The sequence below is a fragment of the Melopsittacus undulatus genome, chromosome 10, assembly GCF_012275295.1.
Source record: "Melopsittacus undulatus isolate bMelUnd1 chromosome 10, bMelUnd1.mat.Z, whole genome shotgun sequence".
NCBI classification, from domain to species: domain Eukaryota; kingdom Metazoa; phylum Chordata; class Aves; order Psittaciformes; family Psittaculidae; genus Melopsittacus; species Melopsittacus undulatus.
In genome coordinates this window covers 11,581,320-11,608,264 of record NC_047536.1, presented here as the reverse complement: position 1 = coordinate 11,608,264, position 26,945 = coordinate 11,581,320, and the positions used below count along the sequence as shown (strand labels likewise).

General features: G+C 43.7%; 3 protein-coding genes across 5 annotated transcripts in view; 1 reads left to right on the top strand and 2 right to left on the bottom strand.

Annotated features, from left to right (window-relative positions):
- Positions 1-4,694, bottom strand: part of ADAM19 (ADAM metallopeptidase domain 19) — a 32,095-nt gene extending 27,401 nt beyond the window's left edge. The window contains exons 1-3 of the mRNA XM_005147367.3: positions 4,577-4,694; positions 4,285-4,358; positions 1,357-1,427 (exon numbers count right to left, since the gene is read on the bottom strand). Coding sequence (XP_005147424.2) covers positions 1,357-1,427; positions 4,285-4,358; positions 4,577-4,631 — 200 coding nt within the window. The 5' untranslated portion in view covers positions 4,632-4,694. The remainder of the gene's footprint in view (positions 1-1,356; positions 1,428-4,284; positions 4,359-4,576) is intronic.
- Positions 4,695-10,071: 5,377 nt separating this feature from the next.
- On the bottom strand, positions 10,072-19,096 carry SOX30 (SRY-box transcription factor 30). Its single transcript, XM_034066967.1, has 7 exons — positions 18,878-19,096; positions 18,561-18,774; positions 17,766-17,984; positions 16,340-16,579; positions 14,526-14,705; positions 12,174-12,654; positions 10,072-10,444 (listed from the first exon to the last, which is right to left on the bottom strand). Exons 1-7 carry the CDS (start codon positions 19,094-19,096, stop codon positions 10,072-10,074), a joined length of 1,926 nt encoding a protein of 641 aa, XP_033922858.1.
- Positions 19,097-19,172: 76 nt separating this feature from the next.
- Positions 19,173-24,919, top strand: THG1L (tRNA-histidine guanylyltransferase 1 like). Of its 3 annotated transcripts, XM_005147310.3 has the most exons (6): positions 19,173-19,369; positions 20,288-20,464; positions 20,911-21,080; positions 21,754-21,842; positions 22,463-22,570; positions 23,540-24,919. In XM_005147310.3, the coding sequence occupies exons 1-6, from the start codon at positions 19,173-19,175 to the stop codon at positions 23,699-23,701; spliced, it is 903 nt and encodes a 300-aa protein (XP_005147367.2). In that variant the 3' UTR covers positions 23,702-24,919. The 3 variants fall into 3 exon arrangements, with proteins under 3 accessions (XP_005147367.2, XP_030903357.1, XP_030903358.1); XM_031047497.2 differs by lacking the exon at positions 19,173-19,369 and having other exon boundaries at positions 20,356-20,464; positions 20,915-21,080; XM_031047498.2 differs by lacking the exon at positions 19,173-19,369 and having other exon boundaries at positions 20,398-20,464; positions 21,006-21,080.
- Positions 24,920-26,945: the final 2,026 nt, after the last annotated feature.

Sequence of the window (26,945 nt, the reverse complement as noted above, 5' to 3'; positions counted from 1 at the left end):
ATTCACCTTTACATAGCAATTGCAGAACACTGACAGCCCTTTCTTCCCCAGGAAGGAGACCCCCCACAGCATTACCAGTTACATTGCTTCCAGATTCAGTTCAGAACTGACCACTGTAGTCAGCAAGAGCTATTTTTCCTGCATTAAAAGCACTGAGTTAGCAGTGCTTGTGGTGCCTGGTCTTTTCTCTGTTTTCAGAGCTGAGAGACTCCAAAACACACAGAATTTATAGCTGTTTCTATTCAGCTTTACACAGGTGCATGACTGCCTGGGAACCAGCTTTTACAGCACTTAAACTCCCAGTAGCTTATATGGTCTATTATAGATAACACCTCATAGGATGCACTCTCTTTCACCAGCCATCAGATTTCAGTCTTCACCACAGGCAATGCCAAGAAAAATCTGGTTTTCCTCCAAAACACCCTGAATATCATTTAGGCTTATGCACTGCCATCAGAACTAATAAGTGAAGTGTCAGAAGATGTCTTTCAGGAGGAAAGCTGAGCCCCCAAGCTCTGTGGTTGGAATGTCCATACATTACATTTAAAATATAACCAGGGTCATTATTCAAAGGTTATTATTCCTACTGATTCTAGTACACAAACATCTCCAGACCCACTTAAAAAGAAATGAAACACCAACAGTGCAAGTGGGCTGCTTAGCAAAGACAAGCTTTGTGCAGTTAAGTTTCCAGCTGCTGTTCCACCACTGGAAACTAATATACTTACAGGGCAGAGAGGCTTTGGAACAGCCTCCAAACCAGAATCCTTCTATGTATCTTAACCTTCTGCAGCTGCAGCTGAATTCAATATACATCACACCCTATGACAGCACACAGCATTACTGCATTGTGCCTGAGAGGAGGTTGCATTTCAGTTAATGCAAAATCATTCTTTTCAGTCCAATTTAGCATGAACAGCACTAATGAAATTGAAACTGTCAGATTGTTTCTCCTAGGAAACAGGGCAGGACCTCTTCGGATCACAGCAAATGAAATCCTCATTAGAGACACACTGACTCTAAAGCATCAAGCCATTTGGTAAATAGTGCACTTCGTATCAGCAAAATTTTGTAGTTAATGTAATAAGAATTATGATGCAAAAATAAGTTTACACAGTGAGGGTCAGGTCACTGTCTGTTTTTTTGCTGACAAAGCTCTGTTACAGTAGTGCTGCTTGGTTGATTAATATCAGCAAGGTCTCAGACCTGGAATAACCTTGAAATCCAGAAAAGGACTTCCTTATCCTGTCTTTATCAAAACCCTGTTGAAGTCAGTGGAGGTTTTCCTGTTGATTTCATTGTAATCCTTATTCATTATTTCAGTGAGACCACAGTGCAAGGCACAAGCACACTTACCCATTTTTCTCCAGTTCCAAGATGAGGTCCTGGCCTTCTGCCTTTACTGTAACTTCAGCTCTGAAGGGATGCTGCATGCAAAGGAGATGGTGCCTGTTACTCATACATCATCGTTATGAACATATCCAGAACAAAAACTGTCCTGGAAATTGCAGTTGACCGTAAGCCACTTGTCTTCCTCCGGCCTTCAGACCTGGAGTGCTGGGAAGTGGAAGGGACAGGCCATGGTGGCTCCCAGCTCCAGGTGTACTGCTGCATCTCCATGGTACAACCATGAAGCAGTACAGGCAGGTTGATGGGATGCTGTACCTGAGCCGTGACCCTGGTGTCTCAGGAGGAATATGGGCTCAGACCAAACAACAAGTCCTGGTGCTAGAGCACTTGGAGGTGCAACTGGGTGGGAAAGATGTGCTACACTCTCTTCTCCTGCACACTAGGCTCAGGACCACATCACAGCACATCACAGAGGTTTACAAACCAAATACAGAAGCCAGTTAACCAAAGCTTCCTTTGATGTTACAGCAGAAATAGACACTTTTAGGAGCCTATTTCAGGACAGAAGGAACCATTTTCACTTAGGTCTTTACTCACAGAAAATGCCAATAAAAAGCATGCAACAGGGTTCATTAGATGTCTTTAAGCGCTAGCCATTGTTCAGACAGTATTTCACAGCTGCTTTTCTACTAGTCTCAGGCTGCCAAGGTACTGGAAACCCTGATAGCAACTTTCTAATGTGTTGAGGCACACAGGCACATCCACGGCTTACAATCTGCCTACAGCTCCAAATGAGGACCGAGGACAGCCAGCTCCCCAAGGACTACTTGTGCTAACAGAAAGGACTCCAGTTTCTTAGTGCAATGGCAAATACGTACACTAAAACCAACACTTAAAGGAACCCGAAACATTCAAGAGACTGAAAGTCTAGGATATGTTTTCTAGAGGACCAACTAGAACGGCCTCTGGAGGTCTCCAGTTTTACTTCCCTCAATGCAGGACCACTGGCAAAAGTCATCTGGGGATTTCCAAGTCTGAGTGCTCATAAAGGAAATGGATGAGTAAAATGCCCAGAAATGAAATAATCCCAACTTCCCTATTCAGCTGAAAGAAAATTGATGAGATGATTAACTCATAACATTTCCTCCTTCAGCTGGGGAGGATTTTGCAGAACAGCTAAACTGAGAGAAAATAAAGCAAGGCTGACTGAATAGGATGCTCTGATGAAAGATCTGTCAGCCCAGAGATACACTCATTTGCTATTTCATCAATTCCAAGCTCAATTACAAACTTCTTTCATCAGTTCCCTCTCATATTCTGGGTTTTATTCATCTTCCCTTCAGTTTCCAGGATATTGCACCAGATGCAGAGGATGCAAAGCAGGTTGATACACTTCATGTATACAACAGCAACTAATTCTAAGGGGCTGAGTTTAGTTCACTGAATCACAGGTGCTCAGTACATCTCAGGATAGATCTGTTGTTTTCCTAGCTAACACATAAGCAATGCAGGTTGCCTTTCCCATAACTGGGGGGAGTCTGAGGTTCCTCATGATCACACAAGTCTCTTCACAAAGGCTCTACAAACATCATTATTACCAAGAACACCTTCCCTTCTCCTGCAATAATCCCACTACTTCAGAGTCCATCAGTTGCTGTGTAACTGAAACATCCCAGCTGGACATAAGCTTTGCTAACACCGGTTTTACAGCCAACAGGAACTTGCCTGAAACAAGCCAAGTATGACCCCTGAGACCCAGCAAATTTGTATAAGGGGAAATGCTGATGTATTTGTATCACTATCAATAATAGAGAGAACCAAAACTTCCAGGCAGCACTGCAAGAATATTTTTAAGAGAAGAGCATGACAGAGTGATTGTAGCTTTTTGTTTTTGTTTTAAATATGACACAATAAGGAGTCTTAGAAACTTTGAGACCATAAGCCCCAAAACAACACCATTTATAGAGAAATGCCATGATTTTTCTTTAGTGTAATGCTGCAGCTTTCCCTTGTCTGGTTCACGATGTAAATAACACCATCTGGATTTTCCTCTTTCATTTGATTATGCAATTTACAACTTCTTGATTGTGGCAACACAAAGGCTGGGAAAGCTAAACTGTGGTTTGTGATTGAGTTTCAGTTTGGCACAATAGTTGTTCTCAGCATGGCTGGACTACTGACACATCACTCCACCCATCCATAAATGGGAAGAAGACACAGATACAGATGGTGTCTAAGACACAGTTAAATACACCTGAGTTACTGGGTGGCTTTTCTCAGTGAAGCACCCTCATAGCTGGGATTCACCTCGTAAAGCAGATATCTCTGTTCAGCTGTGCCTTAAATGCCACTGATGGTATTGCCTCACTCCCCTTCCACAGCCATATAGATCAGATAGACCTGATCTAGGTTTTAAAACATAGCAAAGAGCAAATGATTACAAGCATTTGCACAAGATGAATGCAAGTCACCAGGAGCAGCCCAACACTCAGTGCCCAGGATGTACCAGCCAGCTCACCCAGCCTTTCCCAGGATTTGAATCATGGAGCCACAAGATCATAGAACACTAAGATGGAAAAGACCTCAGGGATCATCCGGTTCAACCTTTCCAGACACAGTATGACCGGGACTAGATGCCCCAGCATTCTGCCCAGCCGAATCTTAAAGGCAATCACTGTTGGGGAATCCACCATTTCAGTGGGTACGTTATCATCAGTGTTATCATCATCATCATGTGGAGGGGCTGCAGCCGCTCCCCGTGTAGCAGACGGGCGTTCTGGTTCACCCCCGCCGCACAAAAAATCCCTCAAACCCCCTAAAAGCCCCCAAACGCACCCCGCGAGGTCCTGAGCTCACCGCTACATCGTTCCTCCCCCTTGAAGCGCTACTCCGCTTTGAAGACAAAAGCTAAGCCCAGCGCCGGGCGCTACCTACCTTCTGTGTGCCGGGGCTGCGCGGGGCTGCCCAGCGCGGCACCACCACCTCGGGCTGCCGCTCCGCCGCTCCAGCTGGGGAGACACGAGAGGAGCCGCTCAGCATCGCCCGCAACCCGGGACACGGGGAACGCGGGCGAGGAGACAGCGAAACGGGAGGATACCCCCACCAAACCACCCCCATCCTCCTTCCATCCCTCCCTCCCCTGGGGCTCATGCAGCCGAGGGCACTAGGGCAGGGTAGGGGGCAGCCGGCTCGTCCCCTCCCCGCTAAACCGGGTCCCCGAACTCACGGGGCGGCAGCAGCAGCGAGAGGGCGATGCCGCAGAGCAGCCCCCAGCCCCACATGGCTCCAGGCAGGAGACGGGCTCCGCCACCACCGCCCCGCTGTATAAAACCGCCCGGCGCGGCTTTCTCCTCCCACCAATTCCGGCCCTGCAGCCCCCTGCCTGGGGATGGATGGGGGTGTCTCCTCCTCCTCTTCTTTCACCCCACCCCGGGGATGCAGTCGGTGCAGTAGTGGTGGGGCTGGGCTGTCCCCTCGGCACCGCGGGGCTAGGGAGAAGCCTGAGCACCTCCCTGGGGGTCCCTCTGCAAAACCTCCCCTTACCCCCCTCCCCCCCCCCCCAGCTCTTTTGCCAACACGGAAATCTATTGTGCCTCAAAAGCTAGCGAAGAGGGAAGACCCGGTGGAGGGAAGCAGCCAAATCATTGTCAAGAGCATCCTGTAGGAGCTGTGCTACGGCTTGAGTTGTTTATCCATTTGCTATGTTTATGTGTAATCCTGGCAAATCGTTCATAGCTAAACCCATGGTTCCAGAAGCATCCTAAACCTTTCCAATCCTGGGAAATACACTGCCCCTGAACAGCTTTGGGGATACAGGCTGGGTTTTAAAGGCAGAAGCAATATGATGCTCACTGTTTCTCTCCCCTTAAGGCAGACGGAGGGACCAGACCTGGGGAAGGACTTGGGAACATCCACAGCTCATATTCCCTGTGCTGCTTTTCAGGGATATCCACTCACTCCCATGAGAGTCCCAAAGGAGCATCCCTGCTTCTCCTGAATCCGTCAAGGCTGAGCCATGCACTGAAGTCCACACACCATCTCTTTGCTGGTCCTGTGCCTTCCAGGCGGATGAGCACTGGGAGGACGACCAAACACAGTGCCTGGCTGCTGGGGTCAGGGTTGCACAAGGAGAGTGGGGTCCAAGTTAGTGGACTGTATATGCTGAGCTCATGAAAAGCAACTGCTTTCCCTTATAGATGGGTTTGTGTTGGAAGGGACCTTAGAGCTCATCCAGTTCCACCTCTATGCCATGGGCAGAGACAACTCCCACTGGAGCAGCTTGCTCCAAGCCCCGTCCAACCTGGCCTTGAACACTGCCAGGGATGGGGCAGCCACAGCTTCTCTGGGCACCCTGTGCCAGCGCTTCAGCACCCTCACAGGGAAGAACTTCCTAAAATCTCATCTCAGTCTCCCCTCTGTCAGGTTAAACCCATTCCCCCTTGTCACTACACACCTGTCCAGATATCTTGTTGGCCCTTTTAGGTACTGGAAGGCTGCTATATGGTCTCCTGGAACCTTCTCTTCTTCAGCCTCATGTCAATGTATTTCTGCTGTGAGGTCCAGCTCAGCTGCAGCCACACTAACAAGGGTGGGCCAACACAGATTTTTATGGGGTCAGCTCAGAGTGGCAGGAAAAAGCATTACCTCTTAGTTGTACTCTTCAGCTAGCCATTGATCCACATTATCCAGACAGCCCTTTCCATTCATCTCTACTTAAAGTGCCTGTGTAGGTGAACTTCCAGGAAATCAGCTTTAAAAGTGGGGAGCATTTGCACCTGGCTGCACTTCAGAGTGTATCAGTAAATCAGGCCAATAGGAAATTCATATTGCATTTAGAAAAAGGTTTGACAGATAATAGTAATGATTTTGTCTCTTGTCCAGAGGTTTATTTACACTATTGAAACCACCTTTCACTGAAGGTCTTTGCTGAATCCTGCCACTGTTGCCCAAAGGGAATGTGATTGTTTGCATTTAAAGATACCATTTTGGTTTATGGCTTTCATCTATATCCCTTTTCTCCCCCAGCACTTCACATGCTGAAACTTTGTGATCTTGTGAAAGTCAGTTTATTCCTGATGTAACCCCTACAGAAGAAAGCTGGGTCATCTTGCTGACACATAAAGGGACTCATCAGGGTAACTGGGCTGTAAATGATGTTTTGGCTGAATGCAGACAGGTCACAAGTTTTCCTCACACAACTAAATCATGTTATTTCCCAGAGCAAAAATCCAGGGACCAGATTTCAGCACTTTTCTAATCATATGGAGAATCTTGAAAGGAAAACTTGGTTTTCTGTGAACTCCTCAACTTATTTATAGCTGCCTGTAACATAGAAGAAAACAATGGCACTATTGTTGATGCTTTTATTATAAATAAGTAAAAATGCAAGCCAAATTTAGGCACAAATTCAGCTATTCTGCTTTCATCCCTGCAAGAAATTTCTGTCTACCCAAAGGAAAAAAATCGAGCACTTTGATGAAGAACATGTCTATTTGCACTGAAAGATTGTCACAAACCTCCTCAGTACAAGCAATCTTCACAGGGGTTGCTCCCTATAAGAAGATCATCTATAAGATCAGCTCAAAAAAAGCATTAAATGGAACAAAAGGTTCCTTAATTCGAGATTGTGACAATATTCAGGCCAATGACTGTCTGCTTGTGATTGTTGTCAGCATTGAAGTATCACAAAAACAAAATACATGCAATATTTGCATTTGTTATAGAGTGATATTTTTATCTTTGGCTCTTGGTAATATGAGAATTGATATCTGAATTTATAATCACCAGAAACTCCCTCTGTAAAAATATAACCACAGGCTGTGCAGTTCCTATATATAGTTCAATCTATATATATGTGATACATCACTTACATTACTGAGACACTGTTGCATGGAAAGATTCAAGGGCTTCTAGCCTTATTAGCAGTGTTCAGATGCTGTAACTACCTGCTCTGGCACAGGATGAGTCAGATCCTGCCTGTACCCATCTCTTCAAAAGGCTCTTCCCAAAGTCAATGGGACATTTGCCTGATTCACAGAGAAAAGTCAGGCTTTCAGTTATCTTGGAATTACACAGGCTCAGACTCATTTCCTCCAGGATCACAACTGTCTGATTAAAAGTCTGCAGCTGGGAATGTGGAAGTCTGTGCTCTGTTCCCTTTATCAGTTACATCCCCTGTGATCAAGGGATGGGCAGACTTATTAGCAGCAGCCTCCATGCAGCACCTAGGGCAAAGGGGCTGTGCATACAGTTGATCAGTGGGCTTGAAAATTAGGTGTTTCACTTTCAGGGTTAAGTTAATGGAAATGCTTTTGCAGTGGGGTTTCTGTACTTACTCAACAGTTTGCAAGATGATTTTACACTATTATTGTTAGCTGGACAGCAAAACATGATGATTCTCCTGATACCTTCATATTAAATTATGAGTTAGCCACCTAGAAGGAAAAAGAAAGACCTATGGAGGAGAATGCCTGTTCAGGAAACAGACTTACGCAGAGAATGGCTTGGACATGTATCATACTAAAAGCTCAGTAATATTTCATTGGAACTCTCTCTTCAGAAATAGGAAAGCTCATTGAACAAATGGCACTGAAAAGCCTCCTGCTGACACTGGAGAAAATGCTACCAAGAATCAAAGTCTTAGCAGGAGAAAGCAGAAGACTTTTTGTCCTGCCTAACCTCTGCATTACAGACACTTGCAGTGATGACAGAACTCTTATGTCTTTGGCTGACTTGAGTGGAATGCAAAACCTTCAATTTTTTCAGATTATTTTCCTCCTTCAAGTCATTTGAAATGATCAAAGGAAGAAGGATGTGAATCCGTGAAGGGAACTGGTGATTTAAGAACAAACTTCTTTACTCAGAGTCTTAACTGTAGAGAACAGCTTCAGCTGGCCAAAAATATTCTGTTTAGCTTTGGTTTTCCACCACCCATGTAGGACATACTTGGGAGAGCCCTAGAGCAGCTGTCCTGCCAAAGAGGGTGAAATGCTGTAAGATGATCAGGTACTAGGCAAGGGCTTGTCCCAGTGTGCTGCTAGTGAAATGGTATCAAAGCACTCTCTGGACTTTCTTTGAAGGGTGGGTCATTGCTGCTACTTTTGCTTCATTCCTGCAGGCAGATGAACTTAATGGCAGAAGATGAGGCATGCAGACACACTGCATCTTTTTAACTGTATTTGTACATGCAGAGCACTGTAGTCCTCTCCATGCCACCCAAAAACTTCAACACCATAGGATACTGAAATCGTTTATTCTTGTAAGAGAAGGGGAACAGGTATAACAGTGAAAGGGCTTTTAATACCATGCAATCCACAAAACTTTCCAGTAGCTTTGGAAAGGAAAAGTGTCTGTAAATGGATAGCCACAGGCAGTGACACACTGGGAAGCACTCTTGAATGTCTTTTGACTTGTACAGCAGCAGGTGGAAAACAAACTGTTTGGAAAATTTGCATTTGATTTGTTTTTCAAGCTGCTAAGCATGTGAGGTGATTTTTCATTTATATCACAGTAAACAGTAGAGAAAGAAGAAAAGAATTATAAGAGAGTAGAATATGTCTCTCACATGTCTCAAGTACCCTTTGCCCTGTCATGAATCAGGTTTGCAGGAGGGCACACCCCAGGGGACTGTCCCTGACTACAAGTATTCACACAATGCAAGAGGAGAAATAACATCCAACATACTTGGCACTTCAGGAATCTGCATTTAGGAGATAAGTTCAAAAGTGGGTTGAATATGACCTAGAAATGGGAGCTAAAACCGTTTTCTGTCAACAGAGAATTCCCCCACAGGGGGCTGCCAGAGCATGCTAAGGAATGGTTCAGAGGAAGGCAGGTTTAGGTGGGTAGTTCGCTCTGAGCTACCAGCACCAGCAAGTTCACAACAAGCAGAGGGTACAGCCATGCAGGTCTGAGGCACCTCCTTTAAAACACTGCTGGACATCCCCATATAGGAGAAAGTAAATTTGTATTATCCGTGGCAAGCAGCAATTCTAGGTTCTGGTGCATTGAAATATGTCTTCTATCCCACTACATAGGGTATAAAAAGAAAAATGGGAGAAGGAGAAAGTTAGATCTAGAGAATAATCCCATAAGCAGCTGTATTATACCCCAAAACATACTTTGTGTAGGAATTGGTCCATTTGCCCACATACATTCCTGCAGGCCAGATCAACTTTCAGTGAGAAAATGATTTAGGCAGAACAGGCATTTTCTACTATTTATAAGACTTAATGATTCACCTGCGTTGCAGATGCAGTGGGACCAGGGGGCTGTTCACAGCACAGTTGCAATGTGTAGGGCAGACAGGATTTACTCATGCCTTCTTTAACTAAAAAATGCAGTAGTTCCCAATTGAGAGGTTTTGATCTTGGACTTGGAAAACAGTTATGACCCCACAGAAGCATAAAAAGGTTGATATGAGACTGAAAACTTAAAATGTAAAGAAACCAGATGATATCTACTTTATATTGGGTTAGGGTTATGTTTGGAAGCATGTGGAAATTTTATCTGTACCTCTCTTTATCAATAATGCAATCCCAATGGATATAGGGGGCCCAAGCCTCAAAATGCAAACAGATCATCAGATTCTTCAAAATGACCTGTACAGCTTGCTCAAGTGAGATGGGTTTTCCATTGAACGCACTGACTGAAAAGACAATGTTGAGGAAAACATTTATTTCTCATTCTAAAATATAACTCTGGATTATAATGTTTTTAAAATTACAATTCTTGCAACAACTTTATTTCCTCTTCCTCGTCACTATCAGTTACATTGACTATGTGGATACTGGAGGAACTAGATGGAGTGGCTGAGAAAAGCTCCTCCAGTCTTCCAACGCCCAGCTGTGGTAGGGGACTTGCAACCTGCCCCTCATTCCAGCTGCTGTGAGAGGACATTGCTTCAAGGCTCACATAGCTGTGTTGGTTCTCATGTGTACTTTCTTCTGGGTATTCCTTGGAAGGATAGGCTCCGTCCAGAGCTGGAAACATCAATTCCTGTCTTCGGTACTTGTCTTCATAAAAGCTAAAGCATTCAGTCACTGAGCTGGGGAAATCTGCACAGCCAAATGGGGGACGGCTGAATGGGCATGTGCTGCAATTAGAGAGATTGTAAATTGGCTTTCAGAAAGGCAGATTGCTGTTCAGCTGCAAAAAACAGAATGACACTAATGTTCTCTGCTAGCCAGCTTCCCCTGTTGAAATATTCAGAACACACATACTTCAAAACCTTGCCTTATTTAAACACTAGGGCCCATAGCAAGAGTTGTGCACAGACTCCATATCTGTGCATGTGCACCCCTTCATGCTAGGTACACACTTGATGTTGCTTTGAAAACAAACTCAAAGCCCATTATATTTATGAATGAAATAACATCATGGATAAACCAGCATCTGGTCAGCCTGCAGTATGTTAACCAGCATGCTCAAAACAGCAAAAAAAAAAGGCATCAAAAGTCTGTTCATGTTATTTCTGTATGCCAAAATCTGTGACAGAGATTGGGTAAAACACTGTTACTTATTTTTTGAAGCAACCTCTTGCATCTGTTACACGCTTATTAAACAGGAGGACTGACAGAGGATCCTTGTGGTTGTCAATGTTACTATTTGGAGAATGTACAGTTATAGACAGTTTAGATGTTATAAAGACATTGATACAATGTCAGTTGAGGCTTAGGGGAAATGATACATCTTTCCAGTCTAATCTTTAAATTTTTACTGCATAAATCTGCATACATGCATTTGCCCTGTCAGGGCTACTCATAAATTATGAGTCTTGTATGAGAGAAATGAGTTTATAGGAATGTGAAATTATGAATCATTGTATTAGAAAGATCCTGGTATTAGCAAAGCTGGCAGCCTTCTGAACAGTCTTTTATGGTGCAAGAGCACTCCTCTCCCTCAGAGGCTTCACAAAACTGTCTAATTCCAGGGACCAAGGGCTAAGCAAATTTCATCTTGAGCAATTTTGGGAACATGTGTCCTGTGTTTCTTTAAAGGACATCTTGTATCACCAATGTCTTTAAGGTTTGATAGGTCATCAGCCTTAATTTCTGACCAGGTAACTTACTGCTCTAGGAAAATACTGGGTGTTGCTATTAGTAGGAATGAGCAGTGTATAAACAGGCATAACTTAAGTCTAATTATCATAATAACTTGTTATGTTTGATATTGCATAGTCCTGAAATAAAAATGATTCCTTACAAAGAATAAGCATCAGTAGGCCACCAGTCGATTTGTGTTTGAGCAGCACACCTGCTGCTGGGAGGGCATTGATGCCTTCTGATCATGCTTAGCTTAGGAAATACCCACAGAATATTACATGTGTTAGCTTGTAAATTCTCGGATTTGGTGATTTCTGACTGCCCACAGACTTCAAAGAAAAAAAAACCCCAGGTATTACTACTTATATAAGAATTCTGGAGATGTTTCCCACCACACCAGGATTCAGAAATATTGGTAGTTATGGCAGCCCCAATGATAGTACCAGGAGACATCTCACACACCTACTGTAATTCTACCTGATCAGTTTCTAAATATATGTACACTACCTAATGCTTTTCAGTGGAAATCAACTGCACTTAGATGCATAAAGTGGAAAGCAGATACTTCTATTTATTGTGGGTCTGTCAGTGCCAATTACTGCAGTAGTACTATGGAGCCTTCGGGAACTGGGCATAAATTATGAGCAGCCTCCCACCACACAGGAGGGATAGGAAAGTAACAGCACCTTTCCTTCTGAAGGCACCATCTGCTTTCTCTAAGTCAAAAGTCTACCTTTTAGCATTTGTTCTTACTGGTATTGTGGTGAAAGGTTTCATTACCTTGATGGGAAATAGTGACGTCCAGGTACAATGTAAGAGTGGTAAAATGAAAATCGAGGAGGTACTCCAAACAGACCAGCTGGCTGAACAATGTCATAGACATGTGAGTGGAGAAAAGGGGTAGCCTGGGGAAGAAGTAAACCTCTAGGGAAAATAGAAACTCCTGGGTACTCCCTGGGGGGCTCATTATTAGAGACAGGAAATCTGCCATTAGTGTTGGCTGTGTTACTTGGGTTTCCACTGAAGCTCTCAATAAAAACTGGTGCAGATGTCTTCAGAGAGCAATTGAGCCCAGATGACACATCAAGAGCTTCTGTCTTAGCAGGTTCAGTGAAATGCTGTGGTGAAATTATAGGGTACAGGGGCCGGGTTGGAGCTGGAACAGCCACTGATGCAGTATTTGCACTAGTAGTCTGGAAAAGAGTAATTGGACCAGCAGGTTGAATGGAAGAAGCTGACAGACGGATGGCAGGAGGCTCACCTTTAGGAGACAGAACAGTTATTTATCAGACATGAACAGAGGAAGAAATTTCACAAACAGCAGCATAGCAAACCACAGCCAGAGCCAGATCCATTTTCCCCAAAACCCGTCCTAGCATTACTTCATTGCAACTCACTGTCATACACTACTTGGAACTCAGTCAACCTTTCACAGAAACCCAAGGGTAAAAGAGAAGCAAATGGCTAGTGAGTGTTGAGGATGTGAGGCTGGTGAGGTCTGTCTCATGTCCTGATATGGTCATAGAATGGGGCTGGAGTGTGTTTTTAGTGTCTGAAGCACAGAAAACCTCCCAGATCTACTTGCTTCCTTTGAGTGAGCCAAATTCTTAACAAACCTTTGTGGTGCCAAAGCAGCAATGAGAAGCAAAAACAACAGTTAAAACACCCTACTCTCCAATACGCTTTCTTTTTTGCTTCACCAGCAAAGTACCCACTAGCCAATTTCACTTTTAAATGTTTTGCAGTACACTTGAATGTACACTTTCAAATCACACCTCCTGCCAACAGAGCTGCCTTTATACCAAAGATTGCAAAACACATTGCATAATTATTTTCAAAGCCCACTACCTGGTTTAAGAGTCTAAATTCCAAGTCAACAGGACTTAGATGCATCTAGATCTTTACAGCTTGTATTTAAGAATAATTTCAATCACAATAGGATAGTAAACTTTGGAATGATAACATAGTAGCATCTGAGGACAGCATAACATTGTAAAATATGCAAGGGTAAGAAAGTGAGTACTTTATTCAGTCAAATTTACAAAAGAATTTGAGAATGGATCACATCATTAACTCAGAACTTCACCTGAACAAATCTGAGTGCTCTCTTTTACATCTCTGAATATTACCACACAGTGTAAACAGGCATTTCATTTTCTTGTCTCATCGTAAAGAGAGCAGCCCTTGTCAGTATGCTTTAAAATGCCATTAAGCTATTTGTTGCTGAAATCCACTATTCGTACCCTGAGCCATACTTCTTTCATTACAAAATAAGGTCAGCTATTACACAGGACTGTTGGCTCTCATACTATACCCTATTTCAACTGCCCATATTGACGTCTTATCAAAATCCTTCCAGGCTAGGTGCAAATTTCAATATATTCCTTTTCTAATTCTATTTTTGTTTGTATAAAATCTGAGCTCAAACTGTGGGCATGTGCAAGTCCAAAACACCTACATGCAGAACTGGTGTTCCTAGATAGCTAAGTAACTTGCTCAGGGAAAAGGTGCCCATGAAAACTCTTTTTCAGATTTAGTGACTGCTCTATCATTGCAGCACACACCTTATTAACACCCTACTAGCATCCTTTTGGATGACCTTGTTGACAGTTCTGTCTGCTCTCTCTTGTAAGCAGCCTAAGTTGCAGAGTATTTGCTCTAGTGCAATGGTGCCCTCGCTACCATGAGACATTAAACCCAGGGTGGAGGTGCCATGGACTGAGCTAATGGGCTTTTTTAGAAGTGGTAGGAAAGGGCTGAGCACTAGTGCAGTTAGAGCTGGTGAGGTAAGAAGTATGTGAGGTAGAGTCAGAACAAGAAAAGGAAACAGCTGTAGCTTGACAGAAAGCAAGTGTTGAGTAACAGATATCCAAACAGACTGAGAAGGAGGTAACCAGAGCTACAAAATAGCAGTGATCTGTGAGCAATGAAAAAGCCAGAAGGATTTAAAAGGCTGAGGAAACAGTAGGTAGAGATGGGGAGATGGAGATGCAGTGCAGAGGACTGATAGAACCAGTGGTGTCAAGAAAGACCAAGAAATTGTTTAAAGTACATCTACACTACTATATACATAATTTTTACTACAGTAGGTAAATCCTGAATTTTTAAAATCATTCACCACTGAAAACTCACAGACTGGATATCCAATATTGTTCTTAACATTGGGGATGACAACAGAGTAAGCAGGTGACTGGATGGGGCAAATGTCAGCTGGATTTGTAGTGATGACACTCTGAGAAACTTCGGGAAATACAGAAGAGACAGGCAGTGGAAAACGCTTCCTTTTGCTTGGTCGTGGTTGATAAACCCAATCTGTCAGAGATGAAAAAAGACACAGATATCCCATTTTTTTACGGTCTCATTCTTTACATGAAGTTATGGTATCTGTAATTCTAAAATATATTAAAAAATTTGAAAGAGTCCCAAAGTGGCTCCTATAATCAATGGCAATACTCCATTTGTTTCAGTGACCTAGCAAATGGGCATTTTATCAGAGGTGGAAATAAAAAGGAAATATTTGGTCATTGGTTTTATGTTACTAAATTGTAACTGTCTGTGAGACAAAGAAACACAGAACAATGGAGAGTGATATGGCCTTGCTGAGGTAAGCGTGTTAAAGAGAGCATGACACTGTATTATGGGCTTTTGGTGTGAAAGAAAACTACGACTGTACTCTCAGGCATTGGGAAAAATTCTTCGCTATGAGGGTGATGAGTCACTGGAACAGGTTTCCCAGAGAAGCTGTGGATTCCCCATTCCTGGAAATATTCAAGGTGAAGTTGACAAGGGTTTGAGCAACCTGGTCTAGTGGAAGGTGTCCCTGCCTGTGCGAGGGGGTTGGAACTAGACAATCCGTAAGGTCTTTTCTGACCCAAACTGTTCTGTAATTGATTCTGTGATTCTATTAAAAATGTAGATCTCTCCTGATTGTTTCATTAACCCATTAAGTCTCACACATACCTGCAGTTTACAAGAGACAATGGCAAATATGACCCATTAGGAATTCTGTATAGATTTTGGAGGAGTACATTTGGCTTTGCCTTACAAGCTTAACCAAACACTAAGCGATGTATATTATGCATTATGTATATATATATATGTATATATGAGAGATGTATATTATGAATTTACACTGAGCAGCTTGGGTTCTTACATAGTCTAACCCTTAATGCCACTTTAAAGAAGCCCCTTTTTCTTTTGAAGGGCGCAATGAGGAGGGGATGAGTGTGGCTTTTATCTTTTCCTTGTTTTTCACAAATTAGTCAGACCTTGTCTGCCCAGATTAGCCATAATCATGAACTATCAGGATTATGACAACAGAGAGAGAAAGGATCATGACACTTGGTATCTCAACAGCTTTCAAAAAGAGTGTTCAAAGTACTTTTGCTGTTTTATTGAACTGCAGCATTATGGAGAAATGGATTTGTGAGGGTACAAATTTTCAGACTTTTTGATGAAAGGTTGAGAAACAACATCTTCCACACCATTGTTTGGGAATCCCAAGTCTACACGTTGAAGAATCCCACAGAATACAATGCTGTTTGTGCTTCCTGTGGCATTTCCTTTTCCTGTTTTTAAGGAATGGGTGCATGTGTCACCACAGGCCACCTGGGCCGCTCTTTCTGGAGATCATGAAATGATGCAGCAGGCCATATTCACAGTAAACTCACTATCTGGCTATTAGACCACTAAAGCATTCAGGAAAGCTGATGTAGCTGTGGTGGTCTAAGAAACATTAGAGGCTATGAAGGGTGAAACATCATTTTGGATGCTGTAAAGAATTAACCTGCTTTCATGCACTAGAAAGCTGACATGAGGACTGCATGCTTGAAACTTTTGTCATCTTTTTCTATTACTTACTCTAATGAAAGAGATACATTTCTCAAAAAAAAAAAATCTTGCACTTCTGAAGCATTCAGGTAAATAAAGACTTGTTACTTGTTTACCAGGAAATTCCTCTCTGTGCCTTTGTTTTATTTTATGAGCTTCATCATAATAGGGCTGCTTCTGCTCTTCAGTCAGTTTGCTCCACTCCAATCCAAGCTGAACACTGATATCCGCATTGTTGGCAGCTGGGTTAGCTTTTGCTAGGACAGGCCGATGAATCCTTGCCCATACCATAAATGCATTCATTGGACGCTTCACATGGCCATTTTTGTCATCGCTAAATGGAGTGTCTGGCATACCTATGCAACAGAATAAGGAAAGAGGATCATCTGGCATGCAATATATGCATACAGGTTACATTCAATAGCGCATCAAGAGGATATTTAGAACCAGCCAAAAGAATCACTAGAGCTTTGGAATACATGAAGCTCAATGCAATTCCTAGAAAAATAAAGGTAAGGGAGTGCTCTTCACTGACCTTCACTGAACCACTGCCCAAGGAATCACTTACCTGGCTTTTGTTAAATAGTATTAAACAAAAAAGAAAGAAAAAGCCCCAAAGAAGCATAGGGACTGCAAACGCTCTGCTTTGGGTTTCATTTGGCTAGATTGTTTTGTTATGGATTTGTAAACTAAACATTGTATAGCACAGATCACGTGACTGCAAATTTGCCATCTCCACTAGAACTATGTATCCAAAGCCCTAGGGAAGCAGGGACCAGATCTAATGGTGATACAGCAGCTTAGTCCCACACCTCTGCAGTCCCTGGCTTTGCAGATGAGATTGTTCCCAGTTTGAGCTTTGGCTGTTGATTTCTGACTCTCTTTTCTCTGATTTGGACTCGTTTTGCTGGAGGAACCTGCATTACCCAATGACTGTTATATGACACCCAGCTTGGCTCTTTGTAAACACAGACTGCATTTAGATTGGTTAGGTGTCATGATGAGCCCTCAGATACCTCACAACTGATCCCTGAGCAAGAGATGTCCTCTCTGAAAATGGCTTTAAAATGAACTCTTCTACATTATCAATAAAGGGCAAAAGTCTTATATTCTTTCAGATTTCACTTTTAAGTCATTAATTTTGAAAACCTAGTTATCTTTAAAAAAATAAATAAATCTAATGCAGGCATTTTACATGCTCCTCATTTATCATGTCCAAGTTTTCTGAGCGAGGTGTACGAATGCTTCACAGCTTTCAAAATCAAGCAGACTCCTGACCTTAAAACTTGCAATCACATCTCAGTGCAATTCTGAACACTGTTATAATGGGTTTAATGTAGTCAGGGAGTAAGTGGACAAAACTGCAGTGAGTTTAATAAATCACTGCTCTGTGCTCCCACATGTTTATTACATCTCACACTGAAGAAGGGAGCTGTACAAAGTCCAGTCTATCCAAAGGGATGTCTCTTTCCAGTTATGTTCTCCTATCTGATGACCTGTGTGTCACTTACAGAACTCTTGCAAGCTCTCTTAACATAATACCTGCATCGGCGGGGAGTACTGTGAAGGGAACGTTTTCAGTACTGATCTTTACAGAAGGCTGCAGTAAAGACTGCATTTTAAGTGGCGCTTTTTTCACTGGCACTTTAGCCATGTGGAGCAGGCCTGATGGCAGAGGACCTTGGACCTGGATGCGGGTCCCAGGAGGCCAAGGGTGAACCACAACCGGGATCTTCGCATCTTCAGGGAGGACCCCAAAACCTTCACGTAGCTGCACCTTGCTGTCATCAATGCTGGCACAAACAGGCCTACACAGGGCTCCAGCGGGAGCAGGAACCGGCACACACAGGGCTCCAGCGGGAGCAACAGGCCCACACAGGGACCCACTGGGAGCAGGAACCGGCACACACAGGGCTCCAGCGGGAGTAGAAACAGGCCCATACAGGGATCCACTGGGAGCAGGAACAGGCACACACAGGGCTCCAGCGGGAGTAGAAACAGGCCCACACGGGGATCCACTGGGAGCAGGAACAGGCCCACACAGGGCTCCAGTGGGAGTAGAAACAGGCCCACACAGGGATCCAGTGGGAGCAGGAACAGACACACACAGGGATCCGGCTGGAGCACGAAGAGGCCCACATAGGGATCCAGTGGAAATAGGAACAGGCCCACACAGGGACCCTGTGGGAGACTGAAGAGGGCTACAAAGGGATCCAGCTGGAGCAGGAACTGTCCCACACAGGGATCCAGTGGGAACAGGAACTGGCCCACACAGGGATCCAGCTGGAGAATGAACAGGCCCACACAGGGATCCAGCCAGACCATTGGTGGGCCCACAGAGAGATCCAGCTGGAGAATCACCCTTTTCCACCTTCACCCCAAAGGCCTCAAAGGCCACATCAGGCATCTCCACTTTGACAGCACCTTCTCCCCAGGGCTCCTTCCCATTCCCCCACTTCTCCAGCACCTTCACCTCGTTCTGGTATTCACCACCACCCACTTCATAGTCCCTTTCTCTCTTGATGGCACCGCAAGCCTCTTCAGCCATTTCCTGAACGTGGGAGCACGTGAACCCTGCCTCTGACTCTCTGCCATAACCGCAGTACCCCTGGGCATTGCCCGGCTCCACCTCGGGCTCCTCAACTTTAATGTGCAGCATCCCGACGGTGTCCTTGCTGCCGGGAGAGGGCGGGAGCAGCTGGGATGCCGCCGCCGGCCGCTGGGGGGCGCTGCGGGGGACGGGATCCTGCCGTCCGCCCGTCTCCATCCCAAGGCCACCCCTTGGGCGCCCGCGGCCGTTGACGCCAACGCCCACCAATGGGCACGCCCCGAGGACCGTTGGCGGCCACGCCCCAGGACGCAGCTGTAACCATAGAGAGGTCCGCCGAGATGCACAGAAGGGCTCCGCCGAGCGACGGTGGTTACCCCGCTTCCGTTTCCGCTCTGGTCATGTTGGGCTGCGGGCGGGCTGCTGCAGCTAGGGCGGTCGGGAGCGGGTGGTGGGTGCGCTGTTTGCGCGGTCGCTGCCGCCTCCTTCTGCCCATGGCGAAAAGCAAGTTCGAGTATGTGCGGGACTTCGAGGCGGACGATACCTGTCTGCCCAACTGCTGGATAGTGGTGCGGCTGGACGGCCGCAACTTCCACAGGTGAGGCCGGCAGGGCGGATGGGCAGCTAAAGGCCGGGGCGCTTCTAGCAGTGTGGTTGCTCTGACAGCGCCTCAGCGAGCGTGGGGACGGGGACGGGGCCGGGGGACGGAGGGGCGAAGCCTTAGAGGCGCTGGGATGCTGGCTGTGAGTGCTGGGCCGAGAGAAGGGGCCCTGGCAGTTGCCATGCAGGAGCCTTGGCATCTACCTGCCCGGCCTGAGCGGGTTCCGCAGGGTTAACAACTCCTCCTTTCCCCTAGCCCCCCACCCCACTGCCGTGAGCCCTTAGCTCGGCCTCTCTGATTGCTACCGGTGCTTTGCCTCCGAGGGCCATGGTTTGATTCGTAACGGTACTTTCGGCAGCGTGGTAAGGAAACGGTTATAGCAGTGTCTGAGGGGAACACCAGTTGCTGGGGGAAGTTACAGGGGTTTTTATTTGTGTTTGGTGTCGGTGTCTGCGGCATTCACCTTTTTTGGCGATAAACAGAACGCAGTTTTCAAGTGCTAGATGAGGTAGCCGTTGTTGGGGTTTTGGTCTCTGGGTTGGTCACAGGTTGGTCAAGCTGTCAAGTTTTAAGAAGTGAATGATAATGTTGCCTGTATTGGAGAGAGTGTAAAAGGCACCCTGGGAGAAAGTCAGTTTATAGAAAACGGTATTTGTCATCTTTTCCAAGTAAAATACAGAACACAGTTGTGAAAGACTAATTAGGCTGAGATACTGATGGGAAAGAGAATGGGTTATCCAGAGTGTATAAAAAGGTTTTTTTTTTATTCTTGCTTTTCATACCTGGAGCGAATTCTCTGTATTGACAGGATACTGGAAATCAATATTGATAGAAGGCAAATGCAAGCAAAATAAAAGGGTTGTCATTTTTAGTGGCTTCTTAAGGGATTCTTATTCAACCATTTTTGCTTTGAAGGTTTTCTGAGCAGCATGAGTTCAAAAAGCCAAATGATGACCGTGCTCTTCATCTGATGACCAAGTGTGCCCAGACAGTGATGGAAGAACTGGAAGATATTGCTATTGCTTATGGACAGAGTGATGAATACAGTTTTGTCTTCAAAAAGAAGAGTAGATGGTTTAAAAGAAGAGCAAGGTAACATCTGCTTTGATACTACATCTCTAAACCTCAAATTCTTTAAGTTTGCCTTTATCTACACGCAAAAGCTAAGAGTTGGGCTGTGTTTGGGTGCATACAGTATATCTAATTCAGGTTCTTCATGTGAAGGCTTTGCTTGTGATCTTTCAGGAAAATATGTTTAGTGATACAGAGATTTAGAAACAAAATTGATGATAGAAACATTGGAAACAAACATTGATAGAATAAACAGTCTTCTAAGAAAATGCTACCATTTCCAAACTTCCTTGATTCTCAGTATTTCCTATTCTTCAAAAGACTGTTGTTGCTGATCTGCTGGGCCATTACTTAAGAAATGCTGCTGTCCGCCAGAATGATAGGTACTTATACTTCAGATAATCACAGATACAAATCACATTGATGTATTTCTTTCTTTCTTTTTCCGTTTGCTTTGTGTTTGCAAGCAAGTTCATGACTCATGTGGTCTCCCAGTTTGCCTCAAGCTACGTTTTCTATTGGAAGGATTACTTCAAGGACCAGCAACTTCTGTACCCACCAGGATTTGATGCCCGAATTGTGTTGTATCCCAGCAACCAGAATTTAAAGGACTACCTCAGCTGGAGACAAGCAGATTGTAAGTGTTTCTAGGAAAAAGATTTGTGCAGTTGAGTTGTGTAAGTCTCTGAATAGAAATGCCTTTATTGCCAGTGTGTATAGGTATCAGTGAAGGAACAGCAGGAAGGGTGGTAGTTTCAAATCAACAATATTAGCATCATTTTGGGCTTTGTATGGATAAAGAAATACTGGCTGGTATTTTGAGCCTTCGGGTTAAAACCATATTTGTTGCATCCCGGGAGTGAGTTCAGCACAAGAAATATTTCAAATATTAATAGAATGAATTTACTGGGTTTTATTTCCAAGTTTGTTTAGCCAGGGGAATCTTGAAGAGATGTGGATGTTCAATCAGTTCTGTATATTCCACACCAGAATGCACGATTGGATTTACTTCCTAGGCATTTGTTGGTACCTAATCTCTAGTGCTCAAGTGAAGACAACTTACATTACTCAGAAACACCTTTCACTCTGCTCTCCAATTTCAGAATTACCCAGAAATATGTCGTCTAGTCATGATATGCAGTACCTTAAGAGTTAATCAGAAAGATCATCTCATTTCTAGCAACTGGTATTGTTAATTCTGTTTTATTCTTGGCTGTGTCTTGAGTACATCTCTGAAACTAAAGCTGTTTTTTCTGAGTAGTCACTCAGATTTGATAAATACTCTTTCTCTCTTTTCTCTTTTTCTGTAGGCCATATTAATAACCTTTATAATACAGTGTTTTGGATGCTTGTACAGCGAAGTGGTTTGACACCAGTGCAAGCACAGGATAGACTGCAGGTAAGAGTCTCTAGATCATGTTTTTTTCCAGTTACAGAGAAAATTGTAAGATTTGTAAAGCTGGACTTGTCTACCCAGCAGCCATGGCTGGATTGTCTGTTCTTGTAATAACAATTTTGTGGATGTAAATTCAAAAATTTCTTCAATTGTACAGATGCTAATGTGATTAGAGAACACTGTATTTTTGGCCAAATATTGGTAGGATTTTAATCCCTCATTAGCAAGTTCAGAAAGCCTAGAAATGTCATATAAACATCCGGTATATGTATGCATGAAGTATTATGGCAGGATTCAGCTAGTATTGATTCCCAGTCCCTTCTGTAGGATTTTGCCTCAACGTGCAGACTTGAGCAGATCATTTTGTGCTGGAGTCTGTTGCCTTTTGTCTGTTTGTCTGGAAAATGTAACCAAACGGACAACAAAACCTTCTCTGTATTAATAGCCTCGTTTAGCAGTTGGAAATAATTCCTCTGTTGGAAGAGGTAGTTAAACCCTGTGACTTCAAGGCGAAAACCTGCCTAAATGTCAGTCTTGCATCCAATGTTCACCCTTTTTCTACCCTAGAGATTCGGTTTGTTTACTTTTCTTTAAAAGTATTTTCTGTTTTCATTTCCTCTCAGGGGACTTTGGCTGGAGATAAGAATGAAATACTCTTCTCTGAATTCAACATCAACTACAACAATGAACCTCTGATGTACAGAAAAGGAACTGTCTTAGTATGGCAAAAGGTAAAAAGCTGTATTACCACTTGCTTCAAGCTCATGGTTTTTTAGTAGGGGCACTATGGCAGATAAGCTGCACTGTAAGATCACCAGCTATATCCCAAATATATGTCTATGTAGTAACTAACTATATTTACCTTATAATGATGTGTGAGAAGTCTAAATATTTTGGAGATATTTTTGAGAGATGTGTATCTATGAGCATAGTATAAAAACTGGTCTTTGAAATGTGACTTAGGTATGAATTATGACTATTGAGCTACTACAGGTATCAGTGGCTGAGGGGTGTTGGACTAGATGATCTCCAGAGTTCCCTTACAACATTGATGAGTCTGTGAATTACACGAGACTGATGGTTTTGCTCGACAAATCTACTTTGTTTAATGATGTGTACCCTCGGTTTCTTAGTGTTAGCAGCTTTGAAAATGCAGTAAGTATTCTGCTTCCTGAAAAACTACATTTTAATGACTGTTGTCATTTTGATATGATAATTGTTGGGGCCTGTGTAATGCCCTTTACAGGACTAGATCCCAGGTATTTCTACTGCAAAGGAATTCCGAGCTTTTGGCCTACAGTTTCTTCGTTTGGCCTACTATTACTTCATTTGACCTAATTGGAATGGATAGAGACTTCCACCTGGAAATACATTCCACTTGTTCCTTGTGCATATTTTTTTCTTGGCAATGACATTTGCCTGGTTTCCCATTTGCTTTAGATAGCTCCAAATTAAATACTGTATTTTATTCAGGAACACTTGCAATCAGGTGATTTTGCAGGTCATTTCTTCAAGGTCTGTGATGATGACATGCAGTTTCAGCAGCTCATGGTTGAACTGAGAACAGGCTTTTTTTTAGAAGGTGCTATGTAGTGCGCTATAGGGTTGACAGTTGCTTTTTTTGTAGCTCTGTTTCTTGTCCATTTGTGAATTTCCTCTGGAGTCTTTCCTGTCTGCTAATGTGTCAACTGTGTTTTCAGGTTAATGAAGTCATGACTAAGAAAATGAAACTGCCAAAGGAAGCAGAAGAAAAGGAAGTTGAAGTGACTCGGACGAGGACTAAAGTTGTTGCCCTGCACTGTGACATTATTGGGGACCAGTTCTGGGAGGAATACCCTGAGATTCTGGATGAGGATAGTTGATATCTCTAAGTATGCTGTCTGACAGACAAGGATATGGCCGGATGGAAAACTAGAATCATAGTAGATTTTGAATGTTGAGGAATCATAATTGAAGACTGCTCCATTATTGAACATGCGTATTTGTAGAAAAAGGGTACGGAAATGCCCTGCATTTCTATAGCTTTTACATGAAGTATTTTACTGAACTGCCAGACTATAAAAAGGTTTGTGTATTTGAACAGTTCAAAGAAGAGAAAATAATGCATTTGATTTGGGTTTTTTTGTGATCAGTGTGGTGAGCCCTGGGGAGCCAGGGCACGCCAGGTTGCCTAAGGAGAGGCTGACTGTCACAGTTTAAGCCCAGCCAGTAACTCAGAACCACACAACCACTTTCTAGCCCTCCTCTTTTCCTTCTGTCCGGCCCCCCACCGTTCTTCCTCCTCGTGCTCCTGGAGGGATGTGGAGAATTGGAAGAATGTAACTCCCATGAGCTGAGGTAAGAACAGTGCAGTAAATGAAGGTATAACAGAAAACTTCTGTTGCTACCACCAATAATAAAAATTATAAAGGAAATAACAAGGTGAGACAATACACTTGTTCACCATACGCGGACTGCTACCCAGCCCAACATGAGCAGTGATCTGGGCCTGCTGGATACCTCCCTCCAGTTTATATCCTGGGAATGATGTGCCTGTGGTATGGAATACCTCTTTGCCTGGTTTGGGTCAGAAGTCCAGTCTCTGCTTCCCAGCATCCCATGTCTCTCCTCACTGGCAGAGCATGAGACTGAAAATGTCCCTTGATAGGAGTAAACGTTACTTTAACACACCTGTGTCTTCACTTGTTATCAGCATTGTTCTCAGGCTGGAGTCAAAATCGCAGCACTGCACTAGCTACTAAGCAGGAGACACATGATTGCTACAGCTGAACCCAGGACAGTCATTCACTTCCAACCCTCTGCCACACACTAGGGACACCTTCCACTTGAGCAACTTTGTCTAAGTCCCATCTAACCTGGCCTTGAACACTGCCAGGGATGGGGCAGAATACTTCAACTGGCATTTAGTATTGAATTTCAAGGCTCCTGTGTTTAATCAGATCAGTGCTAAGCTGTTTGACTGCTCATGTCTCTGATCCTCATACAAAGGGATTAGCCCAGCAGTTTTCTATGATTTTCAAAGCTTTTGTCAAAGGTACAGGTTTTTTATACTTTTGAAAAATAAAAGTAATATCTTCCCTGTTGTGTTTATTACTTGGCCTTTATTTTCCTGAGAATTTTACTAGTAATGGGTGAAAGTTCCAGAGAGGGGGATTAATAATGAAGAGACCGTAGAGATTTGAATTCTGTTAGGACATGGGCTGTACTCGTTGTGTTCTCCTCTTCTGTGCCTGGCAAAGTTGCTGTGTGTGTCCTACTGGGCAGTAGAGTGAAAAGTGGTACCACTGGAATGTTCCTGGTGCCTGCAAAGAGGCTGCTGACATGAATTTGTACTGTTATCTTATGATTTTCCTGGGGATGACACAGACAGGGCTCCTGCCAGTACAGGTTAGAGGGAAAACAAACAATTAATTAAACAGATAAATCCATACGATCTCTCTGAGCCAAGATAGTTCTGCCAAGGTAAAGGGGCTCATTCCAGTGCAGCTGGGATTGGAGAGGAATATCCTATTTCAGTATAGAAACAGAACTGTGATGATAGAATATGTATTTATAAGGATATTACTGCTAGAACAGCACAGCTGGCCTGTTGCTGCTACGGGAGAGACACGCAGGAGCTGGGACTGGCCATAAAACTAGAAACAAAAGCTAAGGTGTGACGGAGTAAGTTACCCATGAATTTGCATAGCAGCCTGCTCTCTGTTTCCCCTTCCCCCAGGAAGAACTTACACATTTAAGGCAATGTGCATTTGGGTTAGATTTTGTTTTTTAAAAGCCACCCACCAGGTGCTGATGTAAACTACACCTTTGCAGGTTCTTCCTGAGATTAAACAATGAGCCAATGTGCTCCTGATAGCACAGGGCTTCCCCTTCGCTGCTGTGTTGTTTAACATGAAACAATGAAGCACACCCAGTGGAAGAACGGGTATTGAATTTACTTTGGAGAATGGGCTGTGTAATTCCCAGGAAGAGGATATGAGGGATTGTGAGAGGATGATTCCTGGGATAAACCCATAAATGTATTGGCTTGCACAAATCATAGGTGTTGCTACGTGGATGTAACTCTATGAGTTCGCGAAGCTTGCTAAAGACGCAAGATCAGACAATGAGCTTAAAATGGCCAGAACTCTTGAGTAAAATGGAGTCACATAGCAAAAGAATTTGTAAAGGTAAAAGAAAAGGGGGGGGGTGGTGCTTGATATAAGAAAAGCTGGTGCCTGGAAAACATAGGGTTAAAGTACTTTTAGCCTAACTTGGGTCGCAGATAAAGAACAATGTTTGTGTTGTAAGTCTGTGGAATTTAGTGACTCCACTAAACATGAATGAATGGTTTCACATCACCCTTCTACTTATCAGTTAGTTTAGAGACAGAGCCTCCCGAGCATCTGCTAGCTTGGGATACTCCTTGTCTGCCCATCCTGCAATAAATTTTGCAGGAAGGTCACCCTGTTCTAAATCTTTGCCAGCTATCAAAAGAATTACAGATAGGGTTGGTTTCAGATAGTTTTGTGATTACCACGGCATCCAACTATGCCAAAGGTGAAAAGTACACTGCGAAGAAGACTGCTTACCTCATCTTGAAGATCCCTACTCACATGAGGAAGACTGCTTACTTCATCCTCAAGACCCCTGCCCACAATCACCAGAGAGCAGTGCGCAGACGCCAAGAGAAGGAGACTTATGATAATAAGTTCTTGGAGCTAGTTATAATATTCCCCACCTATACATGGGAATTATGAATATGTGTATGGCTAATGTAATAGTGAAAATATAGAAACCTGTAACAACTGCTAATCAGTGCGCCTCTGGCTACGGTCGCGTGCCCAGCGCTGCTGCTTTTGCTTCATTGACTTTGTCCCTCGATAAAACCCTGTTACCTCTGTTAGAGGAGTGAGCTCATATTTTGCAATTCCAAAAGAGTCATTGCACTCACCATTGACCCTTAAGTCCTTCCTGTCCATATGTTAGTTTGGGGTTTACTTTCCTTTGAGATGTTGTGTGTTGCTACCTGTTGCCTGACTTGGGACATTACATCTAAAGCAACTGTTCCAGAGGTGGTAACAGCTGGATTTTAAAGTCAAAGTTTTAGATGAAAAAATTTGGCAA